The sequence below is a fragment of the Capricornis sumatraensis genome, chromosome 4 (assembly GCF_032405125.1).
Source record: "Capricornis sumatraensis isolate serow.1 chromosome 4, serow.2, whole genome shotgun sequence".
Taxonomy (NCBI): domain Eukaryota; kingdom Metazoa; phylum Chordata; class Mammalia; order Artiodactyla; family Bovidae; genus Capricornis; species Capricornis sumatraensis.
The window spans coordinates 124,261,012-124,281,199 of NC_091072.1; the positions used below are offsets into that span (position 1 = coordinate 124,261,012).

At 39.2% G+C, this 20,188-nt stretch overlaps 1 protein-coding gene across 1 annotated transcript in view; it reads right to left on the bottom strand.

The window, feature by feature from the left end:
- FAR2 (fatty acyl-CoA reductase 2) overlaps window positions 1–20,188 on the bottom strand; it is a 168,406-nt gene that overhangs the window by 15,351 nt on the left and 132,867 nt on the right. The window contains exons 4-8 of the mRNA XM_068971492.1: window positions 14,947–15,126; window positions 4,761–4,938; window positions 3,434–3,478; window positions 1,368–1,486; window positions 189–256 (exon numbers count right to left, since the gene is read on the bottom strand). Of these exons, the coding sequence (XP_068827593.1) occupies window positions 189–256; window positions 1,368–1,486; window positions 3,434–3,478; window positions 4,761–4,938; window positions 14,947–15,126 (590 nt within the window). The remainder of the gene's footprint in view (window positions 1–188; window positions 257–1,367; window positions 1,487–3,433; window positions 3,479–4,760; window positions 4,939–14,946; window positions 15,127–20,188) is intronic.

Sequence of the window (20,188 nt, forward strand, 5' to 3'; positions counted from 1 at the left end):
ATACCACAGTGCGTTCTAATTAACTCTACACATTTACAATTTGCAATTAATTTTCTGGCTTTACCTGTTTTGTCTTTTCCCCCATTAGACTCAAAGCTCCATGACACTTTGTTTTTCCCTGTGGCAGATGCTAATTGCGAATGAGGATTCTCTAATGGTTCCTTAGGTACCTTGCTACAGGCACTTACCCATTTTGCCCCAATTACAGGGATTGAGGTTGCCAGATGTACAGTGGTAGACCAATGTTGACTTAGGTCTGAAAAACAAAAGTTAGGTAAATGTAAGAAAATGGAGAACTAATGAAAGAAAGATAGAGAAAATAATACTTAAACAAGATTTTTGTTTTTTGGTTTTTTTCCCCAATAATTCCCATCACTAAGGCATTCTTAGGTGGCTCAGGTGGTAAAGCATCCTCCTAAAATGTGGTAGACCAGGATTCAATCCCTGTGTTGGGAAGATCCCCTGGAGAAGGGCATGGCAATCCACTACAGTATTCTTGCCTGGAGAATCCCCATGGACAGAGGAGCCTGGCAGGCTCCAGTCCCTGGTGTCACAAAGAGTTGGGCACGACTGAGCAACTAAGCACAGCCTGACACACAAGGCACTCCACACAACACTTTCATCTTTTGTTCCTTCTTTGGGTTAAAAACAAAATGGGAAACTAGGAAAAGTGCAAGTGTGTGTGTGTGTACATGTGTATGAAGAACAAAATCCCATAGACTGACATATTTATGGAGCAAATGGAGGCAGCATGATGAGACAAAGCAAACTGTATTTCTAATTTCTTGACGTCTTTATTGGGCAAAAATATGGGCTATGTTTTTTCCTAAATCCAATGAAGCGCTGTTGGATTGGACAACATCTAAATATCTAACTTCAAATAATTAATAAAAATTTTGTTTACTAACAAAGTTAAATATACAAACAACCTATTATTTTTCTTTGTACTAGAAAATACCTCTCTCACACACACACGGTGATCTGAACTTTTGACTTTTATTAGGAACTGAGAAATGAAGAAAAATATGCTCTCATTTCATCTACTTATATCTTCTTTGCCTTAAAAAAAGAAGCTGCATTTTAGGTTGCTGAATAGAAAGAAAAGCTTTTCAATTATTGAGAATTTCATGGTTAAATGATTTGAAGAATTTATTATTTTATGATCAACCAAGTACTAACTGGTATTTATAAAACAACTCTATGCCTATATTATAACATAATTGGAACTCTGTGAAATATCCAAACAGATACCCTCTCACATTTGGGGTCTTCTTCAGTAAAATTCATATATTTTGAATAGGTGCCCAACATAGTTACCCTCCTCCTCATCAAATCTTTGAAAGCCACTTTAAGTATCCACTCCACACCTGTGAACTGCCGTGTACCATCCTACAGCCAAAGTGAGATTGACCACTGTGTCTGCTGGAATCAAATCTGCCACAGCCATCGGAGTAGCTCTTATGGACCGAAGAAACCCTTTCCCAGCCTGCACAGAGAAAAGGACATAAATTATTGAACCAGGCGTTATGTAACAGCTGGGGCTAAAGTATGTATCGGACAGATAGTATCAATGCTGGTAGTAATAATAACTAACACTGATTCACTGCTTGCTAGGTTAATGTGCCAAGACTGACTGCTCTCAGACCATCCAACCTCCCCATCCAAGTTCAAGTGCCAGCATCTCCAAGAACCACCAGTGATCCTCAGGTTCCTCTTCAGAGTGAAATTCCTCAAGCTTGTGAGGATTTTAATGTATTTAGCTAATTAATAAACACCAAGAATAAACGAAAAAACAAGAATAAGATTTAATATCTTAAGAATTAATTCATAAGATATTCTAAGAATTAATTTTTCCCAAATTTCCCATTAATTTAACTTACCATTTCTTAAATGTTGTCATTTTTAGCTAGAGTCTACTAGTTTACAAGAAATAATAGGAACTAGGAGTTTAAGAAACACCTTTTTAAACTGATAAAATTCCACTGCTTAACAAAAACTTTTTATTACTTGTGGAAAAGGCCACCGTTATTTACTTTTTGTTCAGTATATTTGTTTACGTCACAGATCACTGATGCTATATAGATGCAAGAATTGGGAATTGTTCATGTTAATAAATGCCATGTCAATAAACAAAGGAGCCAGTTTACTGACTTTTTGAAGTAATTGATTATTTACACCCTGCATGTTTCTGACATCAATTTGCAGTGATCAGCACTTTCTTATATTCCTAATTTCTGTCTTCTTGTAACTGATTAACCTTCCTTTGGACAAGTGTGCTTGCTAAGTCGTTTCAGTCGAGTCTGACTCTTTGCAACCCTATAGACTATGGCCCACCAGGCTCCCCTGTCCATGGGATTCCTCCAGGCAAAAATACTGGAGTGGGTTACCATGCCCTCCTCCTGTCCTTCAGAATATGGGAAATCAATTTGGAAAATTTTAGAAAATCTGAATACATGTGCAGCTTTGCTAACAGTGTAATAAAACTCACTCTGGGATCATGTTAAAATAGCTATGTTCTAAGTTACTGAACACTCACTTCTAACTAAGCCTCAAGAGTTGAAGTCAAGTAGGGAACAGAAAGAGAAAGAAATCAGAAAGAAGTTCATTGTCACTATCTTTGACAAGTAGTCATAATTCACTCTTTTATTTGTATTTAGTTCATGTTGGATCTAGTCCTGTGAAGAACAGAGGCACAGTCTGAAACATGAGGTTCCAAACAAAATTTAAACTCATTTAAAGACATGAAGTCCATTTCAATGTCCGAAAGAGAAGAGTTGTAGTTCTGAGCCTAAAATGCTTCAGTGTGAACCGGAAAGCTCCGCAGCTCACAGGATCTGTCTTCACTGCAGGGAGATGCACACAAAGGTCTGCTGACCCAGAGGAATGGTTGATATATCTCCTTGTCTGTGAGAGGATTAGTGTTGAAAAGTGTTTCCTATAGTCATCAGTTTTTATATTTGAAAAACTTCCTCCAATTGGTAGTCCTCTATCTTAGATATATTGAGAAATAGATATTGATATATTTATGCATGTATATACTTTCTATCCAAATGCACATAAATTTAATAATCTTTGGGGATATGAGTTTTATCACATCCCTAATTCTAGCTATGGTTAAAGAGCGAAAAGAAGGAAATACCCCCATCTTGTGTTAACTAAGCATGGTACTAGAGGCTCAAAATTCTATCCAAAAATAAAACTCCTAAGTGGCAACTGACGATATCACAGTACTTCTATTTTCCTGATAATGATATTGACAATTAATTTCATTCTGCCTCTATTTTTCAATCAGCAAAACTGAAATAATTTGCATCAATTGTAGTGAGTAAAGGAATGCTTATGGTTTTGCATCAGTAAAGCTAAGCCAAACTAGCATTTCGTTTCTGTCCCTCCACTACATTTGAAGTAATTATTTCCACACTGTTATACATACCGCAATAATGAGCCCACTAGGTCCATTTAAGTTATCAACCCAACCCTAAAAAGAGAAAAGGGAAAAGATCTCTAGTTGGTTCCGCATGTCAGAAAATCACAGTACCTTTGGAATATCTGCAGTCTAATCTTAAACTCCAAACAAGAACAATGAAACTCTAGCCGATAAACTGTCTAGTCCACTATTTCCAAAATTTCAAACAGAGATCAGTGAGAAAGCACTGGATATTTTTGCACTTGGTTTGTGGAAGAATTAAAATTCTGCCAGCATTTATTTCATAGCAGGAATCAAGAATAGTTTCAAGCTGTCTATGACATCTTAGGAGCTAAATTGGATCTCATCTTAATATCATAATCTGCTAATCAATTCATTTTCCTCACTTGGGCCTGATTTTAACTTCTCAGGGGAACATTTCAAACATAGTTTGCAGAAAATTGACTCTTACTTGACAATGGTAAGAGTCATAGCATCTTCCATTCATTCTATCTCAAGATCAACTTGTATTAGCTTGCTATAGATGGTAGAGAAAATATTATCTTTAGGAGCAGTTAGAGAAAAATGTCCTTATGAGTTTGTCTCCTAAGACCAAAGCAAGTCAGTTGACCTCATTATGTCTGTTTATCTTTGAAAGTCAAAATGTATAAGATGGGAAAGGAGAGAGAACTTGAAGGGATTAATATTAGTTGAGCCTTTTATTAGGGACCAGGCACTGCAGTAGACATACCACTACACTGTCTCATTTCATCAACCCTCCACAATGGGTGTGGTTAGCCCAGTTTTACATATGAGACAACTCATATGTAAAAGGTTACATGTCAATAAGTAATGGAGCTTGAATTTATCTGGTACAAAAACTTTACAGAATTGCTTCAAAAAAAGATGGCATAATTCAAAGTACTTTCAAAAAGATACAGAAGTATACGCAGATAAAAATCATTATTCCTAAACTGAGGACTTTCTCTGAGCTTTGCTGCTCCTATTTACCCTGGCAATTTGTTAACGTTATCAACTTGGCCAGCAAGAACATTCTTGTATATTTAAACTATTGTGGAGAAGCCAAGAAATAAAGTTATTTCCCATGGGAATTTTGAGACTAGAGTTATTGAGAAACTAACTGAAGACTCCACCCAACTCTAGGACAGTCAGTGTAACATCAGAGGAGCCCGCTGGTGAGTAAATCCTGAAACAAATGTGCACTTTGGTCCTCACATTTGCTGTACTCAGCTATCTATACTGGAAAAAAAAAAAAAAAAGACATCAGAGAGTAATTGGACAGGAGAGATTCTGGTTCAGAAGCAAAGCGTGGAATCCAGGCAAGTGGGCTTACTGGGAAGGGCTCCTGCCAGGTTGCTCCCACGATGGAGGGCCGTACGATGGCAATGTTGAGGTTGCCACCTTCCTGCTGCACCACCACCTCTCCCAAGGCCTTGGTATAGGTGTATGTGTTAGGCCGGTCTCCGATCAGCTTGGGTGTGATCTCGTCAATGATAGCGTCGTCTAACCACCTAAAAGTAGTCAGAGTGAAAACGAACCTTGTCAGCTTGTGTCAGACAACATACCAAAAAGAAATCGTGAGACACGACAAACAGAACTTCCCCGTTCCAGCTTGAGTTCTGTAATTTGGAACCGTCAAAGGACACCAAGGCTTGAGTGTGAACCTATCCACATGATGCAAGATGGATGAGATCTTCCCCACTGCTTAGCCCAACATTACTAGTTGAATCCTATGGCCTTCTGTCTCAATAGATGTATCCAGCTGTTATGCAGTCTGCTGCTTGATTGTGTGTGTGTGCGCACACACGCTAAGTCACTTCAGTCATGTCCAACTCTTTGTGACCCCATGGACTGCAGCACACTATGCTCCTCTGTCCATGGGATTCTCCAGACAAGAATACTGGAGTGGGTTGCCATGCCCTCCTCCAGGGGATCTTCCCGACCCAGGGATGGAATCTGTGTCTCATGTCTCCTGCATTGACAGGTGGGTTCTTTACCCCTAGCGCCACCTGGGAAGCTCCCTGCTACTTGATTACATAGAGCTAATTTCTATCTTCAATTATAGCCTCTCAGAGGGAATGTACCTATCAAGGTACATTCAATGAAGGTATTGTGAGTGCCAGTTGGGTATCCAACACTGGGCTGGCTGCCTTGGTCACGGACTTGAGAGGTTGTCATCAGAGGTGTCAGTGGCAGCCCCTCTCATTCACTATTGTCCAATTAGAACCTTGGCACTAATCTTGAAACCTTCAGCTTTGATTTTTGTTTTAAATTCTGCTTAATGCCTTAACTGGAGAAGGCAATGGCACCCCACTCCAGTACTCTTGCTTGGAAAATCCCATGGGTGGAGGAGCCTGGTAGGCTGCAGTCTATGGGGTCGCGAAGAGTCGGACACGACTGAGCAGCTTCACTTTCACTTTCCACCTTCATGCATTGGAGAGGGAATGGGAACCCACGCCAGTGTTCTTGCCTGGAGAATCCCAGGGACGGGGAAGACTGGAAGGCTGCTGTCTATGGGGTCGTGCAGAGTCAGGCACGACTGAAGCGACTTAGCAGCAGTAGCAGTAATGCCTTAACAAAGAAAGGCAACTGCATTTATCAGAACTTACAATCTGTCTTAGAACCCACACACTGTATTTTGGAGATCTGTTTAGAGTCTATGCTAATAACTTGTAACCATTTCCAGAGATTTCCAATGAGTTTTAAAGTGCTCTGATAGCTTTAATCGGGGTGAGAATAGCACAATGAAGCAACTTTAATACAGTGACTGTTGAACACCTCTACCTTCAAGAAGATCTGTATCATGAATAACTGAGTTACCATGGTACCAACCTAATTTTTTTTTAAAAAAAAGATGTTAAAATCATTTTGATAATCCCAGAGTCTACCTGCTTTTCTCTAAGAGAGCAATGAAATTATTATTGATTAAATACTGAATGTTTCTCTTAGCTGGTAGATCTATTTGGTGAAACTCTGGATATAATATAGTTTTTAAAAATTAGGTGACATGTCAGTGTGATTTTATAATTAATGTGTTTGGTACATTTATTCCCATTTTATTGGACCCAACACAATCATATTATTTTGATTGCAGAAAAATCTTATTAGAGGTTATTGTTTTCCTCTCATGACAAATTATTGAGTATTTAAGAAGTGCTTAATGCCAAGACATTCAGAAACACAACTCTCAATTTCAATATTGGAGAGGAATGTGAATCCTGTCTGTTATGGTCTAGTTTTCCTTGCTTTGCGGCTATTAGTGCTGAATATCTTCTAGCTATCAGATGCCTTCTGGTTTACACTGAAAAGAGAAAGGCTGAGAAGGTCTGAGAATTAAAAACAACTCCAAATACTTAGAAAAACAGAAGTTATTTCAATCACATGGTCACTGAGTGTTGGAAGAGAGTGAGGGACAATCTAGGCGCCTCTCTATCTTTCTAATACTGTTACCTTTACCTCGTCTTATTTGTGGGTCAGCAGTGGATTAACTGACCTAAGACCATTTTTATTTTCACCTACAAAAACATACAGGTTACAAAAACTAGGTCTGAAGAAATACAGTCCAGTTTTAACAAAGCTGTAAAGAAAACAAGTTTAAGAAAGCATCAGAAGCCAGCAATACCCTCGGACTGTATGTCCCGTGGCTGGTACCACGTGCTATCACTGCTGTCGGTGTGCATGAAAAAGGTAACACTTGGAGGCTTCTCCAAGTTTGGTGAGTTAGCTCATCTTGGAAAATACTAAGAGCACAAGAACACAAAGCAAAAGAAGTTGCAGGGCTCCGTAGATGATCTGCCTTTTCTATCTGTAGCTCCGCCATATTCCACTGTATCATTTTCTCATATCCTCCACTGGCGCTTATGAAAAATAGCAATAATTGCATGTGTTCTAAATTTTCAGGTGATGAGGACAAATAGGAACATTCACAACTACACTTAAAACTATTTGATTAAACAAAATGAGCTAACACATATTTAGTAAAACCGCCAAGAAGCATGTATCTAGAAAGAGGAATAGCAAGAGGAATCACAGTTGGTTTTAAAATATCTTTTCTAATATAGCCGAACAGATCATATCTCACCCTGCCATTTCTTCAGTTCAAAGAGATTAATGTGACATTCATTGGTTAAGTGATGCCCTTTTCAAGACCTAAAATCGGTTCATGTTCTCCTTTATCAAAATTTGATTTGGAGCTGTTGCTTGTCTTTAAACTAGTAAATAAATTAGCACGAAAAAAGGACACTATATATTTAACTACATCAAACAATTAAAAAATGCACAAAAGTTTTCCTTTCAAAAAAAAAAAAAAAAGACACTATATAAACCAAAGCACATTTCTGAAACTAAGTCAAAGCACTTTGGGATACTCAAGGAGATGTCTGAACTCATGGGCTCCAAATTCCAAACTTCTACTTAAATAGCTTTAAAAGAGGCAAAGTCACACACACACAGACATACATAATACAGATAATTTCCTCTAAATATTACTATCTGTTTTGGTCTGAAACTTATATATTCAACTTTTTATATCATTATTTTCATAATTTTTGTATTTACTGAATGAAATAGCAAGAGGAATATATATTTTTCCTCAATTTTCCTGTGCACCAAACAGGGCCGACCTAGTAGTGTATTAAGAAAAGCTTTCTGGAGAGTAAGTACTGGACATCCTGCCCCAAGGTAAGCTTTGCTGTCTTTTCTCTGACCTGGAGTATGTTTGTCCCTTGATTACTGCAATTATCATGCTATATGTTTTTGCTCGGGCTTCCCAGGGTAAAGAGTCCACCTACCAAAGCAAGAAACGAGGATTCAATTCCTAGGTGGGGGATATTCCTTGGAGAAGGAAATGGCAACCCACTCCAGTATTCTCGCCTGGAAAATTCCATGGACAGAGGAACCTGTACATTCCATAAGGTCACAAAGAGTTGGACATAACTGAGTAACTGAACACAAAAGTTCTTGCTCATATCTGTTTCCCCACTTCACAATGAGTCCAGGAGTGCAAGGATTATATTTTTTTAATCTCTGTGTCCAATCATCTTATTCTCCCTAGAAACCAGCTAACTTTGTGTTCTTTCACAAGACAGTCATGATTGGCCAGTGCTGTCCAAAGTCTGGGAAGCTGAGCTGGATAATGGTAAGAGAGAATGGGTGAACTCAGAAGGAGGTGTGGTTGTGGGGAGACTGTGGGAAAGTTAGAGAGGGGATGTCTTTGAGGAAATGAAGGAAAACTGGAACTTAAGGTATCCGGTGGCACTGGTGAAAAGTGCTGTAAAGCAGAAAGGCTAAAGGTTGGCCAACTTCAATTGGGCGGTGACTTCAGAGTAAATTTAACTGGCTTCAAAGTAAAGTTGAACCATTTCTTGGGGAGAAGGGTATATCTGAGCCTAATGCTTATGGTGACTTGGCCTCTGTATTACCCTATAGACTTTTATTGAGCATATATTCTGGTTCCAGTGACCTGACAACATGGAAATTATTCAGCTCATTTAAGAACAATTTAACCCTGCTCTCATTCATGTTGAAGTCTGGTGCTATTAAAAGTACACAGAATTTCCAATTTTTTTTTTTTTGTCAGCTGCTTAGATGCCATCTTAATGCTATACAATCCTGACAATAAAAGCACAAATGCTAAAATTAGCTTTTCCTTTCCCCTAGACTAGATAAACAGGGGTTTCCCATGTGGCTCAGTGGTAAAGAATATGGCTGCAAATGCAGGAGATGTGGGTTTGATCCCTGGGTTGGGAAGATACCCATGAGGAGGTAATGGCAACCCATTCCAGTATTCCTGCCTGGGAAAGCCCATAGACAGAGGAGCCTGGTGGGCTACAGTCCATGGGGTCACAAAGAGTTAGACAGGGCTTAGCAACTGAGTGAAAACAACAACAACAAAAGGTGTATGCAAGCCTATAGGCAAAGCAGTAGCCATGCCCTATTGGTTTTTCTTTCCACAAACACATAGGGGTTTTCTACATGTATTGCCATTCAGAAAGGCTCGAGTCCCCTTCACCATTCATCTTGGGTGATGGGTCTCCATGCCTGTGGAGACTCCCCATGCTAACATATCCCCTTTGCTCTATAACCACCATGTTCCTAAAGCTCACTTTCATCAAAGTCTTTCCTTGATTAAAACAAAATGAAACAAAGGGCCAAAATCACTCACACACACACACACACACACACACACACACACAAAGTCCTCCCTCAACAGATCTCTCTGGCTGTAGAATTAAACATAACCCTCTGCATGGTACTCAAAATGTCCACAGTGTGGCTCCATTCTGTATTTCCAGCTTGACCTCTAACAGCTTGCCTACATGTAACCTACGTGATGCCAAAATGGACTTACAGCTCTGTCCCAGGCAAGCCCTAGGTTTTCCTCCTTCACTAGCTCTGCCCAGTGTGTGCCTCATCTGACCTGTCCGCACTGTACATATTCTTCCAGTTCTGTCTCCCACATCTGTCTTTCTTTAGAGTCCTTCAGCACCAGCAAACATACTACATCCCATTTCCTCCACCATACCTCAGGTAATTCTACTCTGTTCTATTTGCATTTGACTGTGAGCTCCTTGAAAGTACAGTCCCTATCTTAAGAAAGCACCATTTAATCACATGGTATTGTGCATATACTAGACAGACCATAATCATGTGGCCATGGAAAATCTTTGTGTCTCTGCAACTTACTAGCTGAGAGACTTGTGAAGAGTTATTTAATCTTTCTGAGCCTGTGTTCCTTTGTTAATACATTAGCCATAATAGTATACCCTACAATGTTATGTTAAGGAATTTAATGTCTGTGAAAGTGCCTTTGTTCCAAGTAATTGCTGAATGATGATTCATTGAATCCTTCCCTTCTTACTGCATATTTACTAGACTGGTTCAAGCATGCTCAATAAAGCACTAAGTAATTATGGATCCATTATTTCCGGTTCCTAACTCTAGTTATTTCAGGTTTTATACAGATGTAAAAGCTTTTTTCTTCTACACAGCCCCCCTAAGAGGATTTACCTTGGCCTAAAAAGTATGGGAAGCATAAGCCCCAAACTTCTGTCCTTGTTGGTCAGGTATGAGCATTTTTAAAAATAAACGTTCCACTTAAGCTGTTATTCTGGAAAACTGGAGTTTATTGGTCATCCCTGATCCATTTACACACATGAGTTTCTAAAGGTAAATATTACCAACTATGTAGAAGCTGGAAATATAAAGGCAGAGATTATAAGAATGGTGACATTATTACATCATAAAACGTCTGTGTTGGGATGAAGGGCAGAAGACAAGTGCACAGATAATCAGTTGCTGAACACGAAAGGCCAATTAAAAGCATCAAGTCCTAATTTATTATGAAAATGTGTATATACTAAAGTTTCCATAATAAGATAATCAAAATTTATCTTTTGGGAATGGTTAGGGACAAAGGTAACTCTGGATTTTCAGAGATGGGCTGGGAAAGGGAGGGGTTGGGCTGTGAGATGGACAGAAGATGGGGTGGGCTGAGAAGGACAGAAGTATGGGGCAGGAATGAGAGGTGTTGGGTTTGGTTCACAGTTCCATTCCCTTTATTAACAGTGCCAAGCAGGATCTCTTCAGCCTGCACAATCGGGAAAGTTCCTGACAAAAAAGTGCAAACCCTCTTTTATTTCCCAGAACTGTAATTCCCATTAAATTGCTTCTCTGGATAAACAAAGGTTCATTTTACTGTTTTATGGGTGATTTTCTTTTCTTTTTTTTTTTTTTCAGCTTTACTAAGATATAACTGATGAACAACATTTTAAGACAGTGCATACTGTGATGATTTGGTACACATACATTGTGAAGGGGCTTCCCCGGTAGCTCAGTGGTAGAGAATCCACCTGCAATACAGGAGCTGCAGGAGATGAGGGTTCAGTCCCTGGGTGGCAAAGATCCCCTGGAGTAGGAAATGGCAACCCACTCCAGTATTGCCGCTGCTGCTGCTAAGTCGCTTTAGTCGTGTCCGACTCTGTGCGACCCCAGAGACGGCAGTCCACCAGAGTCCTCCGTCCCTGGGATTCTCCAGGCAAGAACACTGGAGTGGGCTGCTATTTCCTTCTCCAATGCATGAAAGTGAAAAGTGAAAGGGAGGTTGCTCAGTCGAGTCCGACTCTTTGCGACCCCATGGACTGCAGCCTACCAGGCTCGTCTGTCCATGGGATTTTCCAAGCAAGAGTACTGGTGTGGGTTACCATTGCCTTCTCTGACCATTCTTGCCTGGAAAATTCCATGGACAGAGGAGCCTGTACAGTCCACGGGGTCACAAGGAATTGAACACGACTGAAGCAACTTAGCATGCATACATACACTGTGAGAGGATTTCCCCTCCCCCATCTAAAATTAATGTATTCACTACTCTTTTATGAGAGATTTTATTTGATCACAAAGCTTCAAGATTTTCTTGCTGTTTAACTCTTTGTTCCTTTTTTTGTAGAAAATGAGGACCACTGAAGTACTCAGAACAATGACAGTGGCTAGACTCGATAGGGTTACTGTTAATAAAAATTTCCAAGGGCAATTTTATTTTAACCAGGGGCCAATTACAAAATAGAGAAGAAATCAGAGAAAAATATTTTCTTAGAACACTAAATCTGGATTTAGGAACAGTAGCATTTTTTCAGAATAACTTTAATGCTGTCATTTTAAAACTTCAGAAAACTCTATCTGATATAGGAATTGTTGAAACAGTCATGAACAATGGTCTAGTTGGTGAGAGGCTGCTGGGATTTATTCAAAGCATTATTCCAAACTTAACACACAGGTTTTATTCCAAGTTAAAGAAGAGAAAAAGAGCAATCCAAAACACAGATAAGATGGGGGCATATATGTATTTTATATGTAAATACATATATGTATTTTATATGTTTTATTTTATATTTATACTTCACACTCTCAAATACCAGCTTGCTATGGAATTCTGTCTATTCCTGCTTTGTCTAAACAAACAAGAAACAACACATCTTAGCCAGAGTGGTATGAACAATGATAATCCAGTTCCATGAAAAGCTTTTCATTCATTCAGCGAATATTTGAGTTCCTACTTTGTGCTGGCATTGAAGAACAAGAGGAACAAGAGACAGTCTCTTGTTTGAGAATCTCATTGTCCTCTGGAGATACAGACAGATAATTGGACATTTAGAATGTCCTGTGCTAAATGTCACGATGAGGATGAGCACAGGGCACTCTGGGAGCACGGGAGTGACCACCTGAACCCATGTGCTCCCAGAGGAAAGCTCTGATGTCTGGATAAGAGCTTACCAGAGGACGCAGAGGTAGAAGTAGCCTCTAGAGACGGAACCACCTGAGCCAAAGCAGAGACGTATGAGCGACAGCGAGCACAAATGAAAGACTGAGACGGATGGTGCTGGACAGGTGGTTCTGAGTATAAAAATTTAAATAAATAAACTATGGTAATGATGTTCCCTTTGTTTAAAAAAAGTTAGCTTTAGTTCCTTAATTGCATTGAAATGTATTTTGTTGAGACGAAATATAATTTTTCTCCTAGTTCTGTTTGGCTACATATATGTTTGTTTTAAAATAATTGTTCTCCTTGGAGAGCAGTACATGACAGACAGACATAAATTTTGCACTAATGTCCATTACAGTTCGGTCATCAATCATGTAGCCGATACCTGCCTTTACCAGTTGACATATGCTGGGGAGTGGAGAATGCCTGTTAATAAATCAACTCTTCCTCTGGGAGGTGAGCTTATTCTTTGAAATGGGGTGTGGGAGGGTTTGAGCATCTGGACACAGTGTGGGAGGGAGAAAGTGGTATGGAATCTCTGAGTGAACTGAATCTCCATTTCCTCCCTTTTTCGTTGGTGACCTCTCAGGAGAATCAAAGGACAGGGAGAAGTCTGCTCCTTTCCTGGGCTTCTGAGTATGTGTGCTCATTTTCTCAGTTGAGTCTGACTCTTTTGCAATCTTATGGACAGTAAGTAGCCTGCCAGGCTGCTCTGTTCATGGAATTTTCCAGGCAAGAATACTGGAGTGGGTTGCCATTTCCTATTTCATGGGCGTATCACATCCATAAACACCACTGTTACCAAAAGACAAAGCTATAAGAGGATGGCTAAACAGCATACAAATCATTTCCCTCCTGAAAACATGCCAAGGCTTTAGAACTTGACTTTCCTGCACCGACTTTGGCATCACAGTGCCTTTTCTCCAACTATCCTGAGAAATTCTGGACTCTGAAAGGTTCCTTTGCACCAGTTAAGCAAATCATCATTTATTAGCAACTTTAAGCAACCTCTGTCTCCTTTAAATGACTTTCATTTTTCTTTCGTCCTGGTTATTTTTAAATGACAGGTAAAAATATCTGTTCTCAGAGCTGTGTGAGATAAAAATGTTTGCCCTGAAGGGAATAAACTCTTGATTTAGATAAAGCTAAAGAGTATATCTAAAATAGAAATACAGTATTACAAAAAATTAAAATCTGACAAATCCACCGTGAGAGTATATTTTCTCTGCTATAATATGTTTTATGCAGAGTCTTTTATAAAGCAAACAAAATAAGGCAAATTTGGTAAATGGAACACAAGAGTGAAGAGGCAGAACAGAAAAACATACTTATTTTGAGATCAGAGTGATGGCCTAAAAAGAAAATAGTTCCTGTTAGCTGGCCAAAGAGAAAAATGCTAGACTTCTGTCTCTCCTGTGTAATAGGGTCATAAGGGAAGTGTCTCTCAGCTGAACAGATCAAGAAACCGACACTTTCTGCCAGATTTGGAAGAAATTTCTCTTCCCTATTAGTTCTTCTTTATTAACTTTTTGATTAACTGCTATTAAGCACTGTAGTAACTGCTTTGTTCGTATAACTCACATTATCATCACAGCTATAAAGACAGGCACCGTTATTAGCCTCATTTCACACATGAAGGAATTAAGGCTCAGAGAGGCCAAAGATTTGTTCAAGGTCACAGAACCTTTGCCAGTCTAGTGATAAAACCTTTCTTCTGGACGTTTACATACTATGTATGCAAACTTCCCTTGTGTGCATGCTAAGTCGCTTTAGTTGTGTCTGACTCCTTTGCAATCCTATGCACTGTAGCCCACCAGGTTCCTATGTCCATGAGATTCTCCAAGCAAGAATACTGTAATGGATTGCCATGCCCTCCTCCAGGGGATTTTCCTGACCCAGGGATCAAATCCACACCTCTTGTGTCTTCTGTACTAGCGTCACCTGGGAAACCCTGATACTTCCCTTGAAAAAAATAAATCTAGTAGCAAAGCTTAGTTCACTAAGAAGTGAGAAACCACCTCCATGTAAAGTATTCTCAAGAACCTCATGAAATTCTAAGCAACCTAATACAGCTTTTCTATCCCTATTCTCCTCCATCAAGAAGCACTCTACTCCCCACTGGGGACAGAGAATAGCAAGGTCAGGGAGCTGAAGCTGGCACCTTTTCAAAGCATTCTGCTCCCAGGGTATCCCACTGTGTTACCTTATAAATGAACGAAAATCCATCTCCCTTCACCCCCACCACCCATGTAACCCAACTTACTCCATGGAGTCAATGATTTTTTTTGGCTCCACAGGACATGGATAGACGACTTCATCAATGTGCTTCAGGTTACAATTTGAAAAGGCAGTAGAAATGTGTATGAAGGCTTCCAGCTTTGGCATCTGACTGGCCATGAGCAAAAGCTGCTGGGTGGCAGTGACGTTAAGCTGCACAGCATGTCTGGAGAAGGTTAGGCAAAAGGAAATACAGTGAGGCAAATCACATCCCGTTTTGCTGGAGCTGCACCTACTGCAGTAACTGGCATATCCATCTGATTTTTGTGGCTGCATCGAAGGACCAGGAAGAAAAGTATGAGTCATGGCCATACAGTTATGATATTGGAATATGTTATATGTTGATGATGCCTTTTGTGCATATAAATCCTGTGATACATGCTGAAAAGTCATCTGATTCTAAATCAACTGGAAGGAAAGAAAAATCACAATCCTCTGAATTTATAAAGGGACTTCTTAAGCAGCCATTAAAAGAATAAAAAACATAAATTAGGCATCTACCTTAAGTTAGAAAATTCAAATAAACTAGAGGAGAGCAACAATTAATACAGAATGATAAATATGTTTCTATTGCAAAGGTATAGGTCAGATATAAAATTGATGTCAATAGAGAACAGATGAAGTTGCCAAGGGGGAGAGAGGTGAGGAAGGGATGAATTGGGAGTTTGGGATTAGCAGATGCCGACTATTATTTATAGGACAGATAAATTACAAGTTTCTAAAATAAAGCACAGGGAACTATATTCAGTATCTTATGATAAACCTTAATGGAAAAGAATATAAAAAAGAATGTATACATATATATGTATATATATATAACTGAATCACTTTGCTGTACAGCAGAAATTAAAACAACATTTTAAATCAACTGTACTTCAGTTAAAAAAATGCTAAAACTCTAAATTTTACCTAATAGAACACAAAGCTGCATTAACATAAGGATATGATGACATTGAAGTAATTCTTTTTCTAGAAATATATGCTTCATACAAAATTAGGAAAACAGTTCAGTTCAATTCAGTCACTCAGTCATGTCCGACTCTTTGTGACCCCATGAATCACAGCACGCCAGGCCTCCCTGTCCATCACCAACTCCTGGGGTTCACTCAAACTCACATCCATCGAGTTTGTGATGCCATCTAGCCATCTCATCCTCTGTCGTCCCCTTCTCCTCCTGCCCCCAATCCCTCCCAGCATCAGAGTCTTTTCCAATGAGTCAACTCTTCGCATGAGGTGGCCAGAGTACTGGAGTTTCAGCTTTAGCATCATTCCTTCCAAAGAACACCCAGGGCTGATCTCCTTTAGAATGGACTGGTTGGATCTCTTTGCAGTCCAAGGGACTCTCAAGAGTCTTCTCCAACACCACAGTTCAAAAGCATCAATTCTTCCGCGCTCAGCTTTCTTCACAGTTCAACTCTTACATCCATACATGGCCACTGGAAAAACCATAGCCTTGACTAGACGGACCTTTGTTGGCAAAGTAATGTCTCTGCTTTTTAATGTGCTATCTAGGTTGGTCATAACTTTTCTTCCAAGGAGTAAGCATCTTTTAATTTCATGGCTGCAATCACCATCTGCAGTGATTTTGGAGCCCCCCAAAATAAAGTCTGACACTGTTTCCACTATTTTCCCATCTATTTCCCATGAAGTGATGGGACTGGATGCCATGATCTTCGTTTTCTGAATGTTGAGCTTTAAGCCAAATTTTCACTCTCCTCTTTCACTTTCATCAAGAGGCTTTTTAGTTCCTCTTCACTTTCTGCCATAAGGGTGGTGTCATCTGCATATCTGAGGTGATTGATATTTCTCCCAGCAATCTTGATTCCAGCTTATGCTTCTTCCAGCCTAGCGTTTCTCATGATGTACTCTGCATAGAAGTTAAATAAGCAGGTTGACAGTATACAGCCTTGATGTACTCCTTTTCCTATTTGGAACCAGTCTGTTGTTCCATGTCCAGTTCTAACTGTTGCTTCCTGACCTGTATATAGGTTTCTCAAGAGGCAGGTCAGGTGGTCTGCTATTTCCATCTCTTTCAGAATTTTCCACAGTTTATTGTGATCCGCACGGTCAAAAGTTTTGGCAGAGTCAGTAAAGCAGAAATAGACATTTTTCTGGGCACCTACTGACCTGAGGAGTTCCTCTTTCAGTATCCTATCATTTTGCCTTTTCATACTGTTCATGGGGTTCTCAAGGCAAGAATACTGAAGTGGTTTGCCATTCCCTTATCCAGTGGACCACATTCTGTCAAAAAAGATATCCTTTTCATTATAGAGGACTGGAATGCAAAAGTAGGAAGTCAAGAAACACCGGGAGTAACAGGCAAATTTGGCCTTGGAGTACGGAATGAAGCAGGGCAAAGGCTAATAGAGTTTTGTCAAGAGAATGCACTAGTCATAGCAGACACTCTCTTCCAACAACACAAGAGAAGACTCTACACATGGACATCACCACATGGTCAACACCGAAATCAGATTGATTATATTCTTTGCAGCCAAAGATGGAGAAGCTCTATACAGTCAGCAAAAACAAGACCAGGAGCTGACTGTGGCTCAGATCATGAGCTCCTTATTGCCAAATTCAGACTTAAATTGAAGAAAGCAGGGAAAGCCAGTAGACTATTCAGGTATGACCTAAATCAAATCCCTTATGGTTATACAGTGGAAGTGAGAAATACATTTAAGGGACTAGATCTGATAGATAGAGTGCCTGATGAACTATGGACTGAGGTTCATGACATTGTACAGGAGACAGGGATCAAGACCATCCCCATGGAAAAGAAATGCAAAAAAGCAAAATGCCTGCCTGGGGAGGCCTTACAAATAGGAAACCTATTACTCTAACTCAATAAGAAAAAAATATGTGATCGTGTGTACATATATATATAGAAAAAATTTAAAATGACATTCAATACCCATTTCTAGTTCAATTTTTATAATTTCACTAAAAGAAGCAAATTATTTAAAAATACATATACTTCAATTTGATAGCCTGTGTCATGCTTAATGGTGAAAAGTAAGGAGCACTGGTTTTAAAGGCAGAGTCAAGAAAAATGCTCACAATCACTACTACTTAACACTGCTCTGAAGTTCCAGCCTTATCATTAGAGAGGAAAATATAGTTAATAAATACCATCACTGCAAAGCCAACCACAAAATCACTATCAGATTATATAACTGTATATCTGAGAAAAAACAGAAGCACCTGGATAAAACAGGGGTGAACAATAATTCAATAAGGCGTTCTGGAAATACAAAAAACCTCGAATAGCCAAAGCAATCTTGAGAAAGAAGAATGGAACTGGAGGAATCAACTTGCCTGACTTCAGGCTCTACTACAAAGCCACAGTCATCAAGACAGTATGGTACTGGCACAAAGACAGACATATAGATAAATGGAACAAAATAGAAAGCCCAGAGATAAATCCACACACATATGGACACCTTATCTTTGACAAAGGAGGCAAGAATATACAATGGAGTAAAGACAATCTCTTTAACAAGTGGTGCTGGGAAAACTGGTCAACCACTTGTAAAAGAATGAAACTAGATCACTTTCTAACACCGCACACAAAAATAAACTCAAAATGGATTAAAGATCTAAATGTAAGACCAGAAACTATAAAACTCCTAGAGGAGAATATAGGCAAAACACTCTCCGACATAAATCACAGCAGGATCCTCTATGATCCACCTCCCAGAATACTGGAAATAAAAGCAAAAATAAACAAATGGGATCTAATTAAAATTAAAAGCTTCTGCACAACAAAGGAAAATATACGCAAGGTGAAAAGACAGCCTTCTGAATGGGAGAAAATAATAGCAAATGAAGCAACTGACAAACAACTAATCTCAAAAATATACAAGCAACTTATGCAGCTCAATTCCAGAAAAATAAACGACCCAATCAAAAAATGGGCCAAAGAACTAAATAGACATTTCTCCAAAGAAGACATACGGATGGCTAACAAACACATGAAAAGATGCTCAACATCACTCATTATTAGAGAAATGCAAATCAAAACCACAATGAGGTACCACTTCACACCAGTCAGAATGGCTGCGATCCAAAAATCTGCAAGCAATAAATGCTGGAGAGGGTGTGGAGAAAAGGGAACCCTCCTACACTGTTGGTGGGAATGCAAACTAGTACAGCCACTATGGAGAACAGTGTGGAGATTCCTTAAAAAATTGCAAATAGAACTACCTTATGACCCAGCAATCCCACTGCTGGGCATACACACCGAGGAAACCAGAATTGAAAGAGACACATGTACCCCAATGTTCATCGCAGCACTGTTTATAATAGCCAGGACATGGAAACAACCTAGATGTCCATCAGCAGATGAATGGATAAGAAAGCTTTGGTACATGTACACAATGGAGTATTACTCAGCCGTTAAAAAGAATTCATTTGAATCAGTTCTGATGAGATGGATGAAACTGGAGCCGATTATACAGAGTGAAGTAAGCCAGAAAGAAAAACACCAATACAGTATACTAACACATATATATGGAATTTAGAAAGATGGCAATGACGACCCTGTATGCAAGACAGGAAAAAAGACACAGCGGTGTATAACGGACTTTTGGACTCAGAGAGAGAGGGAGAGGGTGGGATGATTTGGGAGAATGGCATTCTATCATGTATACTATCATGTAAGAATTGAATCGCCAGTCTATGTCTGACGCAGGATACAGCATGCTTGGGGCTGGTGCATCGGGATGACCCAGAGAGATGTTATGGGGAGGGAGGTGGGAGGGGGTTTCATGTTTGGGAACACATGTAAGAATTAAAGATTTTAAAATTAAATAAAAAAAATTAATTAAAAAATAAAAAATAAAAGTTATGTAAAAAAATCACTAGCTTTCCTGTACAGAAACAAAAATTAGAGTCTACAATGGAAGAATGCCACATATTCAAAAAAGAACATTGAAAAGATATCAAATTAATAAGTAGGCTCTATATAAAGAAAATTATGAAACTTCATTAAGGGTCATAAGAGAAAAATTGAATGAAGATGTACATTGTTCTTGGGTAGGAAAAGTCAATGTCTAAATCATGCTATTTTTCTAAATCAATCTACATAGTCAAGGTAATCTCAGTCAAACTCACAACCCTTAAACAAACTTGGCAGATTTATTCTAAGCTTAATCAAGAGGTGAGAATGGTCAGGAAAATTCTTTAAAAAAAGAAAAATGTGTGTATACTTGCCTAATAAGATAAGAATA